The sequence below is a fragment of the Stomoxys calcitrans genome, chromosome 4 (genome assembly GCF_963082655.1).
Source record: "Stomoxys calcitrans chromosome 4, idStoCalc2.1, whole genome shotgun sequence".
Taxonomy (NCBI): Eukaryota; Metazoa; Arthropoda; class Insecta; order Diptera; family Muscidae; genus Stomoxys; species Stomoxys calcitrans.
This window is the reverse complement of record NC_081555.1, coordinates 178,747,364-178,765,078: the sequence shown is the minus strand read 5'-3', so window position 1 is coordinate 178,765,078 and position 17,715 is coordinate 178,747,364. Positions and strand designations below refer to the sequence as shown.

The following is a 17,715-nucleotide window of genomic DNA, read 5'->3' as shown; positions in this document are numbered from 1 at the left end:
TGTTGTATTTCTTTGTTATCCTCTTTTTATCTTGAAAGAAACTTCATATCACCAAGGTCCCAGAACTTGGACAGTGGTACCTGAGACCAGCCGCAATAACAATCATTTTATTTTTCAAAAAATCAGAAAAAAATTTTAGCTTATAGCTAATACATCTTATAATCTAAGAATTATAAATTTTATTTATGATCACATATAAACACATACATATATACAAGCATATTTTATAGAAGTTTTCCAATACTCATCCTATATACAAAGTAATTCGCCCATATCCCATTCTAGCTGTGGTATAACGAATGCAGGGCGGTGGACCAAAAAGGCCAAAAGGTTTGCAGTTGACGCAACATTGCACGAGAGGGTACGTTGCAGTTGGCGCCGGAGGTACTAAAATGGGAGGCCTCTGCGGTGGGCCCATTGGTGGTGGTTGTGGCCTGGGGGGAGGTGGCGGTGGTGGTGGTTGTGGCCTCGGGGGAGCTGGCGGTGGTGGAGGAGGTCTTCTAGTTGGATATGGTTGCTGTGGAAAAGGAGGGCGATATGGAGGGTAGGGAGAAGGTTGTTGGGGATATGGTGGACGATAAGGAGGGTAGGGTTGAGGATATGGTTGTTGTGGAGGATATGGTTGTGGGTATTGTTGTGGACAACAGTTTCCTTGCGGCGGCTGCACTGGAAGTTGGGGTGGTGGTGGCGGTGGTGGAGGTGGAGGTGGTGGTGGAGGTGGCGGTGGAGGAGGTGGTGGTGGCAGCGGTGGAGGTATTGGCGGCCTTGGCGGTGGTGGATAGTAAGGCTGTGGAGGTCTTATCGGTGGTCCCACTGGCGGTCCCATTGGTGGTCCCATTGGTGGTCCCATTGGTGGTCTCATTGGTGGTCTCAATGGCGGTTGCTGCGGCCCGCAACATACATTTGGCTGCTCTAGAATTACAGTCTCACAGCAGCGATCTCTTTCATATGCTTCTCGGGTGCAAGGGTACACACATCGAGGCGTAATGCTATCCAAAGTCTGTGATACAAAATCTGTGATAAAACTAAATGTACGACCATTTTTTTCCTTGCTGTCTATTTTATCAAAGATTTCCACAGATAAGTTTTCATAATTTGTGTTGTTAATGTTTCTAGGCATATTGGAAATATTCGTCTTAGCCATAGATTGTATTTCGGCCCGAGATGCTTTAGCCTGTTTATTTGTATCCATAGTTTCAGATGATCGGCTACTCTTTTGGAAGGCTGAAAGAGAAGTACATGAATTTATTTTGCATTTTGCAAAAATAGTCGAGGCAAAGAAATTTTGAACGCATGATATCCATAACTAAAAATTGAAATACAAATTAAAGTAAGATCACAAAGAGGGCTAAGGTAGGGTTGCTTCTGCCTAAAACGTGTATGCACTCTGTTTTGTTTGTTTATCTTAGACCACTATTGTGGTTCAGAAGGAGGGAAGGTCTAGATCTTAAAGTTCGGTTTCATCTGATTGTCTGTCTGTCCGTTTATTTGTCTGTGGGTCTGTCTGCTACTTTGTTCATCGATCCCTCTGTATATTGACAAATGTATGTATGGCTGTCTGTCTGCCATCCTTCCGTCCGACTGTCTGTGTTCCAACGCTTTTTCGTAAACAAAGTGTTGATTGCATTTCTTGCGAATCTGGCATTCAAAATCAGTTCGAAGTATAGGGGGCTACAGTACTTCCCAAAAGTGCCTTAAATGGACATATGACCCATCATAACCATATGGGACTCGGTTTTTTTGTTTGTTCCGTAGAATCAAACACGGCTGATCCGATTTTCTTTCGGATTGTGTAAGTTTGTCAGGAAGGAAACATAGGCTATATCACTTTTAGAAATCGGATGGGGGCGATCCCTCCAAAACCAAAAGGTAAAGGTACCAAATGAAAGGTATTTGGGTGTAGATGACATACATGATATTAAGATTTGCGCTCAAGTCTAGGTGGCACTTTTCCTTCCAAAAACAAGCCAAATAGGTTGATTGACCCATTATGACAATAAGGTATTTGAGAGTAGAAAACGAATTTGATATCCAATTTTGGAGCTAAGTGTTTGGGGGTACGCCCAAAAGCACCCCCTAAACTGAACTTCATTTCCAATTATGGCAATATGGAGTTCAAATCAACGGTATTTGGGAGTAAAGAACGAATTTGATATCTATTTTCTGATCATAGTGCCGGTGGCCGTCCAGCACCAAAACACGGTTCATATTTACCGACCAATGCAATATGGGATTCAAATTAAAGGGATTTGGGAGTTTAGCACGAATATGATATCCATATTTGATTCGATATGTCTATGGTGACCTCCCTTCCCTAAAAAGCACTTCTCATTGCCCTAAAGCGCCATATATCGGAGATTGGTAATGCCAATCGTTCAAAATTTTGCATTCTCACAGTCAAAACAAAACATTTTTTCTATTGTTGGCATCGGATGGCTCGGGGGCCGTACAAAACCGGCCAGACCAGCCACGACAATTTAGAACACAAACGAAATGTGGTTGAGAGAAAAAAAAAGCATTTGATATCCAATCGAAGAGCCATGTATTTGGGGAACCTCCGCAACCCAAAATACCTCCTTATAATAAAAAGCTATTTAGGTTGGAAATTGATCGATTTTTGGGATATTGATACTCATTTTCAGAACAAAGACCCTGGGGTCCACCCCATCCTCAAATATAACTTATTTACCGATCATGGCATTATGGGGCTCATATAACATGTTTTTGAAAGTAGAGCACGAATCTTATATCTACTTTAAGGGCCAAGTGTCTGGGTGGCCTCTCCACCCCGGAAATATATCAAAACCTGGAAAGGTATGGCCACTCCACAATCCCAACCGACCATCACTAATAGGAAGTATGTGTGCAAAATTTCATTGGCCTATCTGTATTCCTTCGAAAGTTAGACGAGACAATTTCCGGATTGAAATTAAAACTGCTTGCAGTTAATGCCCAAAGCCTTGTATATGGAACCATAGTGGTATATTTTTAGATTAAGTAAAAACCGGGTACTTTTTTTGGGTAAAAAAAATATTTTATATTAAAAACTGTAGTTATAAAAAAATTACATTTAAATATATGTTAATATGTATATGCACATTGAGATGGACTGCGAGGCAGGTTGTCAGCCCTGCGAATACAATATTGGCGTGTATCTGGGATCCGTGTTGCGTACACATGGAACTCCATAGTAGCCCGGTGAGTTGCAACCGTTAAGCGTTGGCGGCAAAGGGTAGGGTGTTTGTAACCTCGGAGTGGTCGTTAGGGTTTGTGCGAGTATCACTACTGGACGTGTTGGTGCCGGCACAAGTATAAGAGGAGACTCCGTCGAACCTGTAGAACCTGTTGCACCTGTTGTTCCCTGCTGCGGCGGCAGATATGGATATGGATAACCGGGTACAGGCTGTGGTCCGCAACACACGCTGGGCGGGGGCGGCACTACAGGCGGTTGGCAACAGACGTTTGGACGGGGAGGTGGTATCAAAACCACTGTTTCACAGCAAATATTTCGAGTGTAGGCATTTAAGGTGCAGGGTCTCACACATCGAGGTGTAATGCTGTCGATTAAGTCTCCTATCAAGGAGAAGGTCCGTCCATTTTTTTCATTCTCATCTATGACATCGAAAACTTCAACGCTGGAGTTTTCATTGCTGGCATGATAGCGCAAATCCGGACGGTGTTTTGTACTATGATTTAGAGATGAAACTTGCACCGTATCCGTTATTGTTATGGGAGACATGACAGATATGTCGGTGTGGTTGTTTGATTCATTTCTTCCGTTGTTGTGTGAATGTTTCAAATGTCCGGTTCTCATTGCTGGAAATGAAAGCATACGTGGGAATTTTAAATTAGGCAGCCTGAAAGTATGTTGTAGCCTTTTGTGTTTCACCGTCTCCCAATAACCCAGCATACCATTTTTGTAATAGTATTTGTTGGCACAAAAAAAAGACAGCAATATCAGGTGCACATTAACGTTTCAAAATCTTACAACACATAACGCTTTTAAGAAACAGCATTGATTGTCTGGAAATGCATAGGGATCGTGCATCCCAGATTGTTCTTCCACTGGTTTAAAACGAGTCAACATCTTCACTTACAGTAAATTTATTACGTCAAATTATGATGTTACATCGAAGTCTTTATTCAATATTAGTTTACTTCAATTGGCAAGTATATAACATTTGTCCCATAAGTTGAACTTACAATAGATTTCAAAGTCTTTTACCTCCCCCTTTTGGGGTACGCCCTAAAGCACCCCCTTAATTGAACTTCATTTCAAAAATAGAGTACGAATTTCATAGTAAAAGTTGGGTCCAAGTACCTGGGGGCCGCCCCAGCCCCAAAACCCCTTAAAATAGATCTATTTGACGATCATGATAATATGGGACTCAAATGAAAGGTATTCGGGAGTTGATTGCGAATATGGTCAGAAAGTAGGAATAGGCTTTATAATATATTGAAAACGGAAGGGCGTGGACCCTCTACCTCCCAAGTGAACCGATAAGGACAATATGGTTATCAAATGAAAAGTATGCGGAAGTAGATAACAAATCTGGCATACAAATTCATGTCGAAGTATAGGGGGTCACCCCACCCCATAAAAACGCCCAAAATGGGCACATTAGCCAATCACGGATATATGGGACTCGGTTTTTTTGTTCCGTATAGACTGAAAAACGGCAGAACCGATTTTCTCGAAATTTTCGCATATTGTATAGATTGGGCTGAAAGGAAACATAGGCTATATAATACAATATTTCGGTATCGGAAGGGGGACAAACCCTCCCCCTTATGCCAAAAACACAACCCAAAATCAAAAGTGAACCGACCGACAATATAGGTATCAAATGAAAGGTCTGGAGAGTAGAATACGAATATGGTATTAAAATTTGAGTCAAAGTGCCCATCGGGCCGTCCAACCCCTAAACTCCCCCAAACATACATATTGGAAGTTCATTTCAAAATGGGACTCAAATGAAAGGTATTCGGTAGTAGATTTCGAATCTGACATTCTAAATCAGTTCGAAGTATAGGGGGTCACGCCACCCCTCAAAAACGCCATTAGACCCATTTTTACTATATGATACTTCGCCGAACCGATTTTCTTAAAATTTTCATAGATTGTGTACGTTTGTCTGAAAGGAAACATGGGCTATATAATTTTTAGATATCGGGTGGAGGCGGATTCTCCCCCTTACCCCAAAAACGCCACCCATATCCGAAAGTGGGCTGATGGGCACAATAAGGGTTTCAAATGACAAGTATTGGAGACCAGAAAACGAATATGGCATTAAAATTAGGCTCCCAGTGACCAGCGGGCCCCCCCCTCCTTCACAACCCCAAAACTCCTCTAAGCAGATATATTCGAAGTTCATGGGACTCAAATGAAAAGTATTAGGCAGTAGATTACAAATATGGCATCAAACATTAGGTCCAAGTAATGGGAGGTCGCCCACCCCCAAATACTCCCAAATGGGCATATTAGCCGACCATGGCTATATGGGACTCAAATGAAGGGTATTAGGGAGTAGATTACGAATATTACATTAAAATTTGAGTTCAAGTCTAGGTGGAGCTTTTTCTCCCAAAGATACGTCAAATGGGTTATTTGACCCACTATGACAAGATGAGACTCAAATGAAAGGTATTTGAGAGTAGAAAACGAATTTGATATCCAATTTTTGAGCCAAGTCTTTGGGGTACGCCCTAAAGCACCCCCTAAACTGAACTTCATTTTCGTTGGGATTAAAGCACGAATTTGATATCTATTTGCAAAGTGCCGGTGGCCGACCCAGTCCCAAAACACCCTCCAAACGGTTCATATTTACCGGCCATGGAAATATGGGGCTCAAATTAAAGGGATTTGGAAATGCAGCAGGAATTTGATAACCATATTCGAGTTGAAATGTCTGAGGTGCCATCCCTCCCCTAATGAAAACATTAGCCTAAGGAAGAACATTACCACCAGGAACCGAGAAGGGGCAAATTCTCACATATCAATGAGCGCTTTACGATTCAAGTTTAAACTCAATGATAAGGGACCTTTTTTATAGCCGAGTCCGAACAGCGTCCGTTGCCATGCATGACATTGTACCTCACAAATGTCGCCAACATTAAGAGAGGATAAACACCACTTTGTCCGATGTTCTCGCCAGGATTCGAACGCGTTCAGCGTCATAGGGTATAATGGCTCGTATTCAATATCCGCATTCAGGGAGAACTGTCCACACCGTAAAAAGGTATTAGAGAGTTAAAGAAGGCGCAGCGGAGCGGACTCGATTCGGGTGGTAACGTATAAAACTACTTGAGTTGGAAAAGAGCAATGCGGATAAGAATTCTTTCATATAAACCTATCTGAGGTCTTGACTTCTTGAGCGTCTTGAGTGCGCAATTCCTATCCGATTTGCCTGAAATTTTGCACGACGTGTTTTGCTTTGACTTTCAACAACTGTGCTAAGAGTAGCTCAAATCGGTCCATAACCTGATAAAGCTGCCATATAAACCGATCTAGAATCTTGACTTCTTGAGGTACTAGAGGGTGCAATTCTTATCCGATTTGGCTGAAATTTTGTACTGCGTCTTCTCCCATGACCTTCAACATACTTGTCAAATATGGTCCGAATCGGTCTGTAGCCTGATACAGCTCCCATATAAACCGAACTCTCCATTTTACTTCATGAGCACCTAATGGCGCAATTACGGTCCGAATCGGACTATAACTTGATATAGCTCCAATGTTAAATCAATTATTTTCTTTTATTCTTTGTTTGCCTAAAAGGATATATCGGGAAAAGATCTCGACAAATGCGATCTATGGTGGAGGGTATATAAGATTCGGCACGGAACTTAGCACGCTTTTACTTGTATTCTGCTATGTTTTATATTCATAATGACAAAATTAATATACTTCATTATACCCACCACCGAAGGATGGTGGTATATTCATTTTGTCATTCAGTTTGCAACACATCAAAATATATTGGGTTGCCCAAAAAATAAATGCGGATTTTTCATATAGTCGGCGTTGACAAATTTGTTCACAGCTTGTGCCTCTGTAATTGCATTCTTTCTTCTGTCAGTTATCAGCTGTTACTTTCAGCATAACAAAACACTATGCTACAAATTTCACCCAAATCTGATAACAATTGCGCGGATACCTTATTGCGTTCGACCGCTATAGTGATTTCGACAGACTGACGGATGGAAATGGCTAGATGGACTTAGAATGTCGAGACGATCAAGACGACATTCTGGGGTCCCCGGTCAATATTTCTAGGTGTTACAAATGATTGACTAGATTAGTATACTCCCATCTTATGGTAGTGGGTATAAAAGAGTGCTTCCATTTGTTTTGTTTTTTTTTTTTAATTAAAAACCTGAAGCTTGATTTTGTATTTTTAGAATAATATTTTCTTTGGAAAATCTTCTTTGGGTCTAACAACATTAAATATTAACCACTCTAATGATAATATATGGCTTTAAACTAATTTGAAAAAGGTTTAGGCGAGAGCATTGCCCAGTTTGACCTTGTCTTAGTGATAAAGGAATTCACTATTTACCCGAAACTGAACACCTCTGTTGGCTATTTTTACTTAGCTGGCAGTTTCACATTAGCATGCCAAAGTTGAATAGCCGCATCTGATTAATTTAGTTCACATTACCTTCGATGCGACTTTAAATGTATTAACAGAATTTCAATAGCATATGCCAGTTTAGCACCTGTCATTTCAGTTGATAAAGTTTCCTTAGTTAAGAATTTTGATATCCTCTCTTAGATTACAATACACACGCACAACTAAAACCATATCACAACATTTAGTACTATTTTATTGTGCACAAGTATAACAAAAAAAAAAAAATGAATCGTTAAAAAAGTGGAATGGTGCTGACAAGAAAGGAAAACAAACACTCATTTCTAACCTCTACGATTTCCAGTTTTACTGTTGGCAAAACCTTGGGCTCCAAAATTGTTTGCAAAAGCTCCGGTGTTAGAGAAAGCGCCTCCACCTCCAGCACTGCCTTGGGCATTGGTGAACGAGTTGCCACCGCCGGCACCGGCACTTGAACTAGCCGATGCTGTGGCCACAGCACTGGCACTAGCACTGGCTCCCTTTCCACCTTGACTCACAGCCGATGCATTGCTTGTGGCTGAGTTGCTAACGGAGCCATTGGCGCCAAGCGTAGATGTCACACTAGATTGGGTGTTGGCAGCAGAGTTTTGTCCATTGGGACCTTGGACTATGGATTGACCGCTAGAGTCGGCCTGGGCACCACTGGTATTGCCCTCGCGAAAAACGGCACTGTTGGTGTTGGCAACATTGCTTGCGGAGCCAAATTCATTGTTATTCGTCGATTGGGAACCACTGTTGGCCTCGGAGAGTTCGCCAGTAGCGGTAATCACTTGATTGGTGCCGGCATTGGAGGTAGCAGCCTGCTGTTGATTAGCCTCAAAATTAAGAGCCTGACTTTGAGCACTGTTGGAGCTTTGCGATCCATCTCCGGAAACGGCATTCGTTTGACCCACATTGGCCGAACTCACCTGGCCGCTGGAGCCATCGGTGGCAAGATTCGAACCAATGCCTGAGGCTCCATTTGTTTGGGTGATTCCACCTTCATTGATCTCTTGGTTGGTTTGGGAGTTGACACCTGCCTGTTGTTCAAAAAGGTCTCCTTTATTGTTGGCCAAACCTTCGGCATTGGCATTTTGGCTTTGTGGTTGTATACCAAAGCCAGGGTTTCTATTGGGTCTGCCAAATTGACGTTTGGGGCGCTCCAGTTCGACTCCAGGATATGCGAAAGGTATAAATTGAGCACTGCGCCTTGGTCTTACATAGGTGGGTTGGCGATAGTATTGAGCAGGAGCCACTTGTCGGACAGGCGCTGCGTACACTGGGGCTGAAGGGGTTCTGCGTGTTCTATATCCTTGACCATATGTTAATCCATTAGTGGCAGCTCCACCAGCCAAACCTCCCGTGCTGGCTGAAGTCTGTCCTTGCTTGGTACGGCTGACGGCATTCGATTTGGAGAAGGTGTTAGTCACACCCACATTGCCATACTGCTGGGTATTGGTTCGAGAATTGCTGTTGGCTCTAGCACGGGCGTTAAGGCCTTGCGCCTGTGCTTGGGCTTGCGTTAAGGCTCCCGAACTAGGTTGATTATTGCGGGAGAGGTCAAAACTTAAACCACCTAAGCCAAATGCCAAACCACCATCCGCCGAACGTTGTAAGCCAAAACCATTATTGGTGTTCGACACCGTAGTTCCAAGGCTGTACTTACCCACGTTCAGATCGTGGGAAACAGCCTTGGACACCGCACCATTGGTTCTGGTTTGGGAGCGGGTTAGGGTGCTGCCTATTGGAAGACCACCCAATTCTAACTCACGTGAAACGGCATTACTTCGGGAAACCGAGGTGACGCCACCATTGCGGACACCTCCATTTGAATGGGTAATAGTCCTGGAGTTAGCCACCCCTTTGGTAAATTCAATATTGCCATAATCATATTCTCGCTCACGAGCGGTGCTTGTTGCACGGGAGACAGATCCGGTCCTGGGTACATTTCTCACGGCCTGAGGAGCGAATTGTGAAAGGCAAACTGGCAAAGCAAAATTAAATTAGCCATAGTTCTCCAAGGCGTAGTAAAATGTGCTGAAACTTACCTTGAATTTGCAGAATGGCTACAAGAGCCACCAAATATAAGCCCAATTTGGGGCCTTTAGCTGACATTGTATCTGTTGATTAGCCTTTCGCTGTTGTGAACTGTGCGCAGGTACGAATGTTCCGTCTTTAATAGCGCTGATGTTTGATCTGTCTGAAATCGCTTTTGAAACTAGAAAAAGACGTTAAATTCTTTATTAATATGTCTCATTTAACCCCTTTCTAAGTCTGTGTAGCTGTGTGTAAGACACTGTCTTTGTAGTTGTGTGTTAATAAACTCTGCGCCTTCGATTTGGGTTCTTGTCAAACTTGTTGGATTTTATTGGCACCAGTGGCCAGAACCCCAAACGCGAGGCAACAACAAAATGGTGTTAATTCTAAACAAGCTTATCATCATCATTGCTACGTTCATTTGCCGCACATCACATTCAGTGCGATTGTTTACACGTTCGTTGTGGTCATTTAGAGAAGTTTTTGGTTTCTTGTCAACGACTTGCCTTGACTGCGGGCGCTATGTCTATTATCGCCTGGTCAATATGTTTTGGGATTTTTTCTTGGCCACACTGGCATTCTTTGTAATGGTATTGAGGGCGGGGAATTTTGTTGTTTTGTATTAATCGCAATTAGTGTCTGATGCTTTTTGGGAATGTGTTGACATAAGCTAGAAATTATTTTAAATTGAAACTGGTATTTGTCTTTTAAAGTTTGAAGAGATTTTAAGATTCGCTTGAAAAGTTTTTTTTTTTTTAAATTTTTGCAAGAATGTGTGAAGTTAAATAAAACATGTAAGGAAATGCAAAATTCCGCCGTTGCCGACTATATACGCTACACCTAGCCCATAAGCAGAAATTGTGCAATACCGCTATATGGAGGCTATATTTAATTCTGGCCCGGCAATAAAGCAATCCATTTCAAACTTGGAGCAAAATCTGTTCAAAATTGTTATAGCATCATTTATATATACTAAATAGGGGAGCTGTGTACTAATCCACCCCCATTTTGATAAAATTCACAAATAATGACAACAGCCATTAGGAAATGGTATTTGTTAATTTTCATGAGAATCGATTCAAAATCGGACGAAGATACATATAAACAGGAGCTATATCTAAATATGAGCCGATTTCAATCGTACACACAGTGGAAGTCGTAGACGTCTTCTATGAGTGCCCAATTTCTAGAAGATCGGTTGGTAAATGCGATGACAAAGGCTCTTGAAACGAAAATTGACCGGTTCATATATACGGGGGTTATATTCAAATCTGAACCGATTTCTATAAAACTGACTATACCCAAATCTGAACCGATTTTCAAATGTTAAGATGATTGCATAAAATGGCCTGTACCTTGTACACAAACTAACATTTAAAGAATGAGAGAAAGGGACGTAGCTAAAACAAGTCAGAAAGTACCACAGCTATGGAGTGGGCTATAAATACCGAAAAAAACAAAAGACTTAAGAAACGAACCTCCCCCAACTTCCATTAACTTTAAATAATAACAAGAGCGGTTTCGAGCAATTTTTACTTTATATGCATCATAATTAATGATTTGTCGCATCCATCATAGTTCGTAAACGTATAGGAGCATAATGTGTCATTATGGCCAATAATTTGACGAAACAAAACGCCAAACAATGTTTAATATTCAAAAAGTGACAATAACAACTTTCATAAATTTTATTATAATTGGGTTTAAAATCAACTAGGGGTTCCCCTGAAACACGTTGATACCATGGTAAACTATCAGTGCCTACGAAATATCGCTAAGTGGACTAGAGTTGCTTACTTTCTTTATAAAATAACCGAGGTTTAAACGACATTGAGTGAAAAATGTTATGGAAAGTCGTAAAAACAAAGAAAAAGATGAATTGGTTAGAACGGGTCGATTATTATTAGCCTTCCGCAATTGATCGCATATGCAAGTTCTCCGGATCATGACCTGAGATATATATTGGAAGCAATTAGAATAGAATTAAAAAATTTGAACAAAATCAGATACACCAAAAGAATTTCCATTTTGAGTCCGGTCTTTGGAAATTTGTTTTGAGGAGTACTATTCTACCAAAATTGAAGAAGAATGTCGAAGGGGCCCACACAACTCACTGTCCCAAATTTTGGCGACATCGGACAATAAATGCGATATAAACCGATATGGGATCTTGACTTCTTGAGCGACTATAGGACGCAATTCTTATACGATTTGGCTGAAAATTTGCACGAGATGATATAGTTTCTAACAACTGTGCCAATTATGGTTCAAATCGGGTCAGCTGTTTTGTTATGACTTCCAATAACTGTGCCAAATATGATTCAAATCGGTTCATAGCCTGATATAGTTGCCATATAAACCGATCATGGATCTTGACTTCTTGAGCCACTAGAGGACGCAAATCTTTTCCGATTTGGCTGAAATTTTGCTTGAAGTGTTTTGTTATGACTTCCAACCGTTGTGCCAAATATGGTTTTTATTGCTGCCATAGAAACCAATCCGGGATCTTGACTTCTTGAGCTTCTAAAGGTCGCAATTATTATCCGATTTGGCTGACAATTTTTACAACGAAATCTCTCATGACCTTAAGCGTACGTGTCTGTTATGGCCTGAATCGGTCCATAGCCTGATACAGCTCCCATATAAACCGATCTCCCTATTTTATTTCTTGATCCCCTAAAGGGCACAATTTTAATTGGAATTAGCTGAAATTTTCCACAACGACTTCTACTATGGTTTTAAACATTCAATTCAATTATGGTCCGGACCATCGGACCTTCCTGCATTTCGATTTCTCTTCAATGCTCTACTGATTGCCGTGTTGTCTGTTGCATTTAGAACTTTGTTCGTTGAGATGAAAAGAAACATTATAGGGCTGGACGAATTGGTAGTCGATCTAGACGACTCAGAAAATCTGATCTACATTTATGTAAATAGATTACCAGGTGCTCCATTGTTTTGAGGTGTTATAAAGAAAATGATAAGACCCCATTCACCTAAATCAAAGTTCTGCTTACTACATATAAATATCTTAATAATATGCATTTAAGCTTCAAAAAGATTCGAGGCAAACAAATTAAGCGATTAATTTATTTCTAATTCATAATTTATAACAGCGAGGAGAATGCAATTTAAGATTTTTTTTAAATCAATAAGTTTTAGTTAAAAAATCTTAATAATTTAAAGTGGTAAGGGTTTCTTTTAAACATATCTGAGTTATTTGACATTAATTTGGGACAACGCAATATAAAGTCGCATAGAATAAGACGGACAAAGCGCATTTGTATTCGAAATTCAAGTATTGAATGGTTCGTTAACCTTTTAACCACATTTGATGGGAGCCAACAATGTTTTTATACCAACCACCATAGGATGGGTGTGTACTAATCTAGTCATTCCGTTTGTAACAACTCGAAATATTCGCCTAAGACCCCATAAAGTATAAATATTCTTGATCGTCTCGACTTTCTGATCTAGCCGGCTCCGATATAGCCTTGTCCGTCCGTCTGTTTGTCCTTCAGTCCAAATCACGATAGCGTCGAACGCGTAAAGCTAGCAGCTTGAAATTTTGCACAGATACCTTAAATTGATATAGGGCGTTGGGGATTGCAAATGGGTCATATGGGTTCGGATTTAGATATAGCTCCCATATAAACCGATATCCCGATTAGATTTCTTGAGACCCTGGAAGTCGCAATTTTTGTTCGATTTGGCTGAAATTGAGCATGTAATATTCTTTTACGACTTCCAACAACTGTCCAAAGTGCGGTCTAAACGGATCTATAACCTGATATAGCTCCCATATAAGCCCTTAAGCCCTTACAAGCCGCAATTTTTGTCCGATTTTGCTGAAATTGAGCATTTTTTGCTGGTCTGACAGAAGTTGGGTATTTAGAATAAAATGATGCTCTTTAACTAAATTTAATTTGCGTAAAGTTCGGCCGAACTTAGCAGGCTTTCACTTGTTATTCAATGTTTTTCTGATTGTTCTGAAAGAAATATAAGCAACGAGTATAATTGCATCAAATGTCCATTATAGGGTTATTAAAATAATACTTTTAATTTATGCAATAATGGGTCAAATTTATTTTGAAGAACCACTTTGCTTATAATTTAGCACTCGATTTTGGATAATAATAATATTTGGAATATTTAAATATTCAAATGTAAAAAAATCATAAGAAAGGTTTGTGTAAAAGTAGAATATATTGGCTCGAATTGGAGTGTTTTATCTAATGTTTTTCTTGAGAATTCATAAATTTGTGAATTTACTTAAGTATATACAAATCTTGACATTATTTGGTTAGTTTTGAAAAAAATAATCCTTTAGTTTTTTTTTGTGACAAGGTGAATCTGAAGTATTACAGTCTTTAAAAATAAAGTCATTGAACTAAAACCTTCCACAGATACTTTTTACCATACTAAGCAATCCCATGGGAGCCGGTTGTTTGTACCGGATTGACCAGATGGAGTCCTTCATCGACAAGGGCTGCCGCCTCAGTCCACAACCCACTGCTATAATAACAACCATATTAAGGTCAGCACATCATCTTGATATAGCCAATCTAAGGTCGGTCTTGAGTCCATAAAACAGAATTTAGCAAATAAAACTTCACTCTATAACTTTTAAGTTTTTATGTTGGGAAATGGTCTTGAACTGGAGCTACAAAACTAAAGCATTTATGTTAAGTTGTTTAGTTTCATAAGGAATTCTTAATTTTCATAGAAGCCCCCTTATATTTCATTTTTATACCCACAACCGAAGTGTGGGGGTATATTCATTTTGTCATTCCGTTTGCAACACATCGAAATATCCATTTCCGACCCTATAAAATGTATATATTCTTTATCGTCGTAAACATCTAAGGCGATCTAGCCATGTCCGCCGGTCTCTTTGTCCATCTGTGTGTCTGTTGAAATCAGGCTACTGGCTTTAAAAGTGAAGATAATTACCTGACACTTTGCAGAGATACTTTTTTGTCCATAGGTAGGCTAAGTTCGAAGATGGGCTATGTCGGACTATATCTTGATATAGCTCCCATATAGACCGATCTTCCAATTTAAGGTTTTAGGCCCACTAAAGCCACATTTATTATCCCATTTCGATGAAATTTAACATTTTGACATTCGTACTGAGTATGGTCAAGATAGGGCTACATTTGGATATAGCTGCCATATAGACTGATCTCCCGATTTAGGGTCTTGGGCCCATAAAAGGCGCATTTTTTAGCCGATTTCGCTGAAATTTAGCACAAGGGTCTATGTTAGGATTTCCGTTCCCTATATGTTCAGATCGGTCTTTATTTGGATATAGCTGTCATATATACTGATCTCCCCAATTAAAGTCTTGGGCCCATAAGAAACATTTATTACCCGATTTCGCTGAAATATTGCACAGTAGGCTGTGTTAGACCCTTCAACATCCGTGTTCAATGTGGGCCCTATCGGCCTTTATTTCATATGATTCGTATCGATCTATATTTGGATTCTTGGACCCCTAAAAGGCGCATTTATGACCTGATTTCACTGAAATTTGACATAAGCAACATTGTGGGGTTTTCTGATATCCATTCCCTATATGTGTCAGATCGGTCTATAGCTTCCTTGAAATGTCACACAGTGATCTGTATTAGGCCCTACAACATCCGTGCCCTGTAAGGTGCAGATCGGTCTATATATTTTGATATAGCTGCCGTATTGATCAATATTCTGTTTTAACAAATTGAACTGTGAATTTTAATTATTAAGCACTCGACGTCCGTACCGAGTTTGGACAAAACTTATATTTAAATATAGTTGCAATGGTTTTATAAATAATGCATTTTTCTCCAGATTATGGCGAAAGTTGGTTAACATGTATCCGCGAGGTGGTGGGAATCCGAACTTTGTCCTGGCCGAACTTAATGCCTTTTTATACCCACCACCGGAAAATGTCATTCCGCCGAAGAATGTCATTCTTGATCAGACTATATTTTGATATAGCCCTCATATTGACCGATCCGCCGATTAAGGGTCTTAGGCCCATAAAATCACATTTATTATCCGAGTTTGCTGAAATTTGGAACAGAGAGCTGTGTAAGAAACTTCCACATCTTTCTTAATTTTGGTCCAGATAGTCCAGATTAAGATATAGCTGCCATATAGACCGATCTCTCGATTTAAGTTCTTGGGCCATTAAAGGCTCATTTATTGTTCGATTTTGTGAAAATTTGGGACAGTGGGTTATGTTAGGCCCTTCGACAACTTACTCCATTTTGGCCCACATCGGTCCAGATTTGGATATAGCTGCCATATGGACATATCTCTCGATTTAAGGTTTTGGGCCATAAAAGACAGTCAAGATTTGGATGTAGCTGTCATATAGACCAATCTCTCGATTTAATCCTTTGGGCCCATAAAAGACGCAATTTTTGTCCGATGTCGCCAACATTTGGGACAGTGAGTAGTGTTAGGCCCTTCGACATCCTTCTTTAATTTGGTTCAGATCGGTCTAGAGTTAGATAGAGCTGCCATATATACCGATCTCTCGATTTAAGGTTTTGGGGCCATAAAAGACGCATTTATTATCCGATTTCGCCGAAATTTGGGACAGTTAGTTGTATAAGGCTCTTCGAAACATTTCTGCAGCTTGGCGCAAATCAGCCCAGATTTGAATATAGCTCCCATATAGATCGATGTCTGGATTTAAAGTCTTGATTAAAGTCTTAAATAAGGACATCTGGTAACTGACACAGATAACATGCTGAGGATATGGAAAGAACATTTTACCCAACTGCTAGTGTCCGACGTTGGCGGCAAGGAGGATACCGCAGAACAAATCCCTGATTATGGTATAGAATGTTTACCTCCTAGTCAGAATGAGGTCCAAGTAGCAGTGATCCGACTGAAGAACAATAAAGCAGTAGGAGCAGACGGGTTACCCACTGAACTATTTAAGACCGCAGGCGACACGCTGATAAGAGGTATGCATCAACTTATCTGCGCAATCTGGCTAGAAGAGCGCATGCCCGATGATTGGAACCTCAGCATACTATGTCCCGCACACAAGAAAGAGAACAAGACGGAATGTGCCAACTACAGAGCAATAAGTCTTCTCCCCATCGCATACAAGATACTCTCGAGCGTATTGTGTGAAAGATCGAAACCTAAAGTCAATGAGATAATTGGGCTCTATCAATGTGGCTTTGGACCAGGTAAATCCACCCTAGACCAGATATTCACACTGCGCCAGATCCTGGAAAAGACCCGAGAAGGACAAATCAACACCTACCACCTCTTTCTTGACTACAAAGCCGCCTTCGATACTCCTTTACGTTCAAAGGTATTTCAAGCCTTGACTGAGTTTGGTATCCCTGCAAAATTAATAAGACTCTGCAGGATGATACTTGCTAATACGCGTTCCTTAGTAAGAATAGGAAAGAATCTCTCCGAACCATCCAATTCCAAACGAGGTTTCAGACAACGAGACAGCCTATCGTGTGATCTCTTTAATATTCTGTGGGAGAAGATGATACGAGATGCAGATGTGAATAGAAATGGTTCACTAATCACATGAGAGCTCATGCTACTCACCTATGCCGACGATATCGATATCATAGGTCGGTCACCGGAAGTAGTAACTGCAGCCTTTGAAAGAATCGAAAGAGAGTCAGTGAGAATGGGCCTGGCAGTAAATGGAGATAAGACGAAATGGATGGTTTCAACTTTCAAAAAGCCTTGCACAACCGAGCAGATAAAGAAAATGGAGAAAGATGGGAACCACAACTTTGAGATAGTCAATAACTTTATCTACCTCGGCACTGCCATAACCGAAACGTATGACACCAGTTTTGAGATTAAGCGAAGAATAATACTGGCAAACAGATGCTACTTTGGACTAAGTAAGCAGTTTAGAAACAAGGCCATCTCTCGACAGACGAAGACTACACTTTACAAGACACTGATACTACCCGTGCTGTTATATGGTTCTGAAGCATGGGTTCTTGTGAAAGCAGATGATGTAGTGCTTGGAGAATTTGAGAGAAAGATTCTTCGTTAAATACATGGACCAGTTTGCGTTAATGGAGAA

General features: G+C 40.5%; 2 protein-coding genes across 2 annotated transcripts; both read right to left on the bottom strand.

The window, feature by feature from the left end:
• Positions 1-244: 244 nt before the first annotated feature.
• Positions 245-1,192, bottom strand: LOC131997089 (basic proline-rich protein-like). The gene has a single exon (XM_059367384.1). It carries the CDS (start codon positions 1,190-1,192, stop codon positions 245-247), a length of 948 nt encoding a protein of 315 aa, XP_059223367.1.
• Positions 1,193-7,879: 6,687 nt separating this feature from the next.
• On the bottom strand, positions 7,880-9,830 carry LOC106093227 (pneumococcal serine-rich repeat protein). Its single transcript, XM_013260248.2, has 2 exons — positions 9,659-9,830; positions 7,880-9,594 (listed from the first exon to the last, which is right to left on the bottom strand). Exons 1-2 carry the CDS (start codon positions 9,723-9,725, stop codon positions 7,916-7,918), a joined length of 1,746 nt encoding a protein of 581 aa, XP_013115702.2. The 5' UTR covers positions 9,726-9,830; the 3' UTR covers positions 7,880-7,915.
• Positions 9,831-17,715: the final 7,885 nt, after the last annotated feature.

Excerpts from the sequence above, each read along its gene's own strand:
- LOC131997089 (XM_059367384.1), bottom strand. The coding sequence starts at position 1,192 with ATGGATACAAATAAACAGGCTAAAGCATCTCGGGCCGAAATACAATCT.
- LOC106093227 (XM_013260248.2), bottom strand. The coding sequence starts at position 9,725 with ATGTCAGCTAAAGGCCCCAAATTGGGCTTATATTTGGTGGCTCTTGTA. Across the intron at positions 9,595-9,658 it reads AGCCATTCTGCAAATTCAAG|TTTGCCTTTCACAATTCGCT; the intron begins GTAAGTTTCAGC and ends TTGCTTTGCCAG.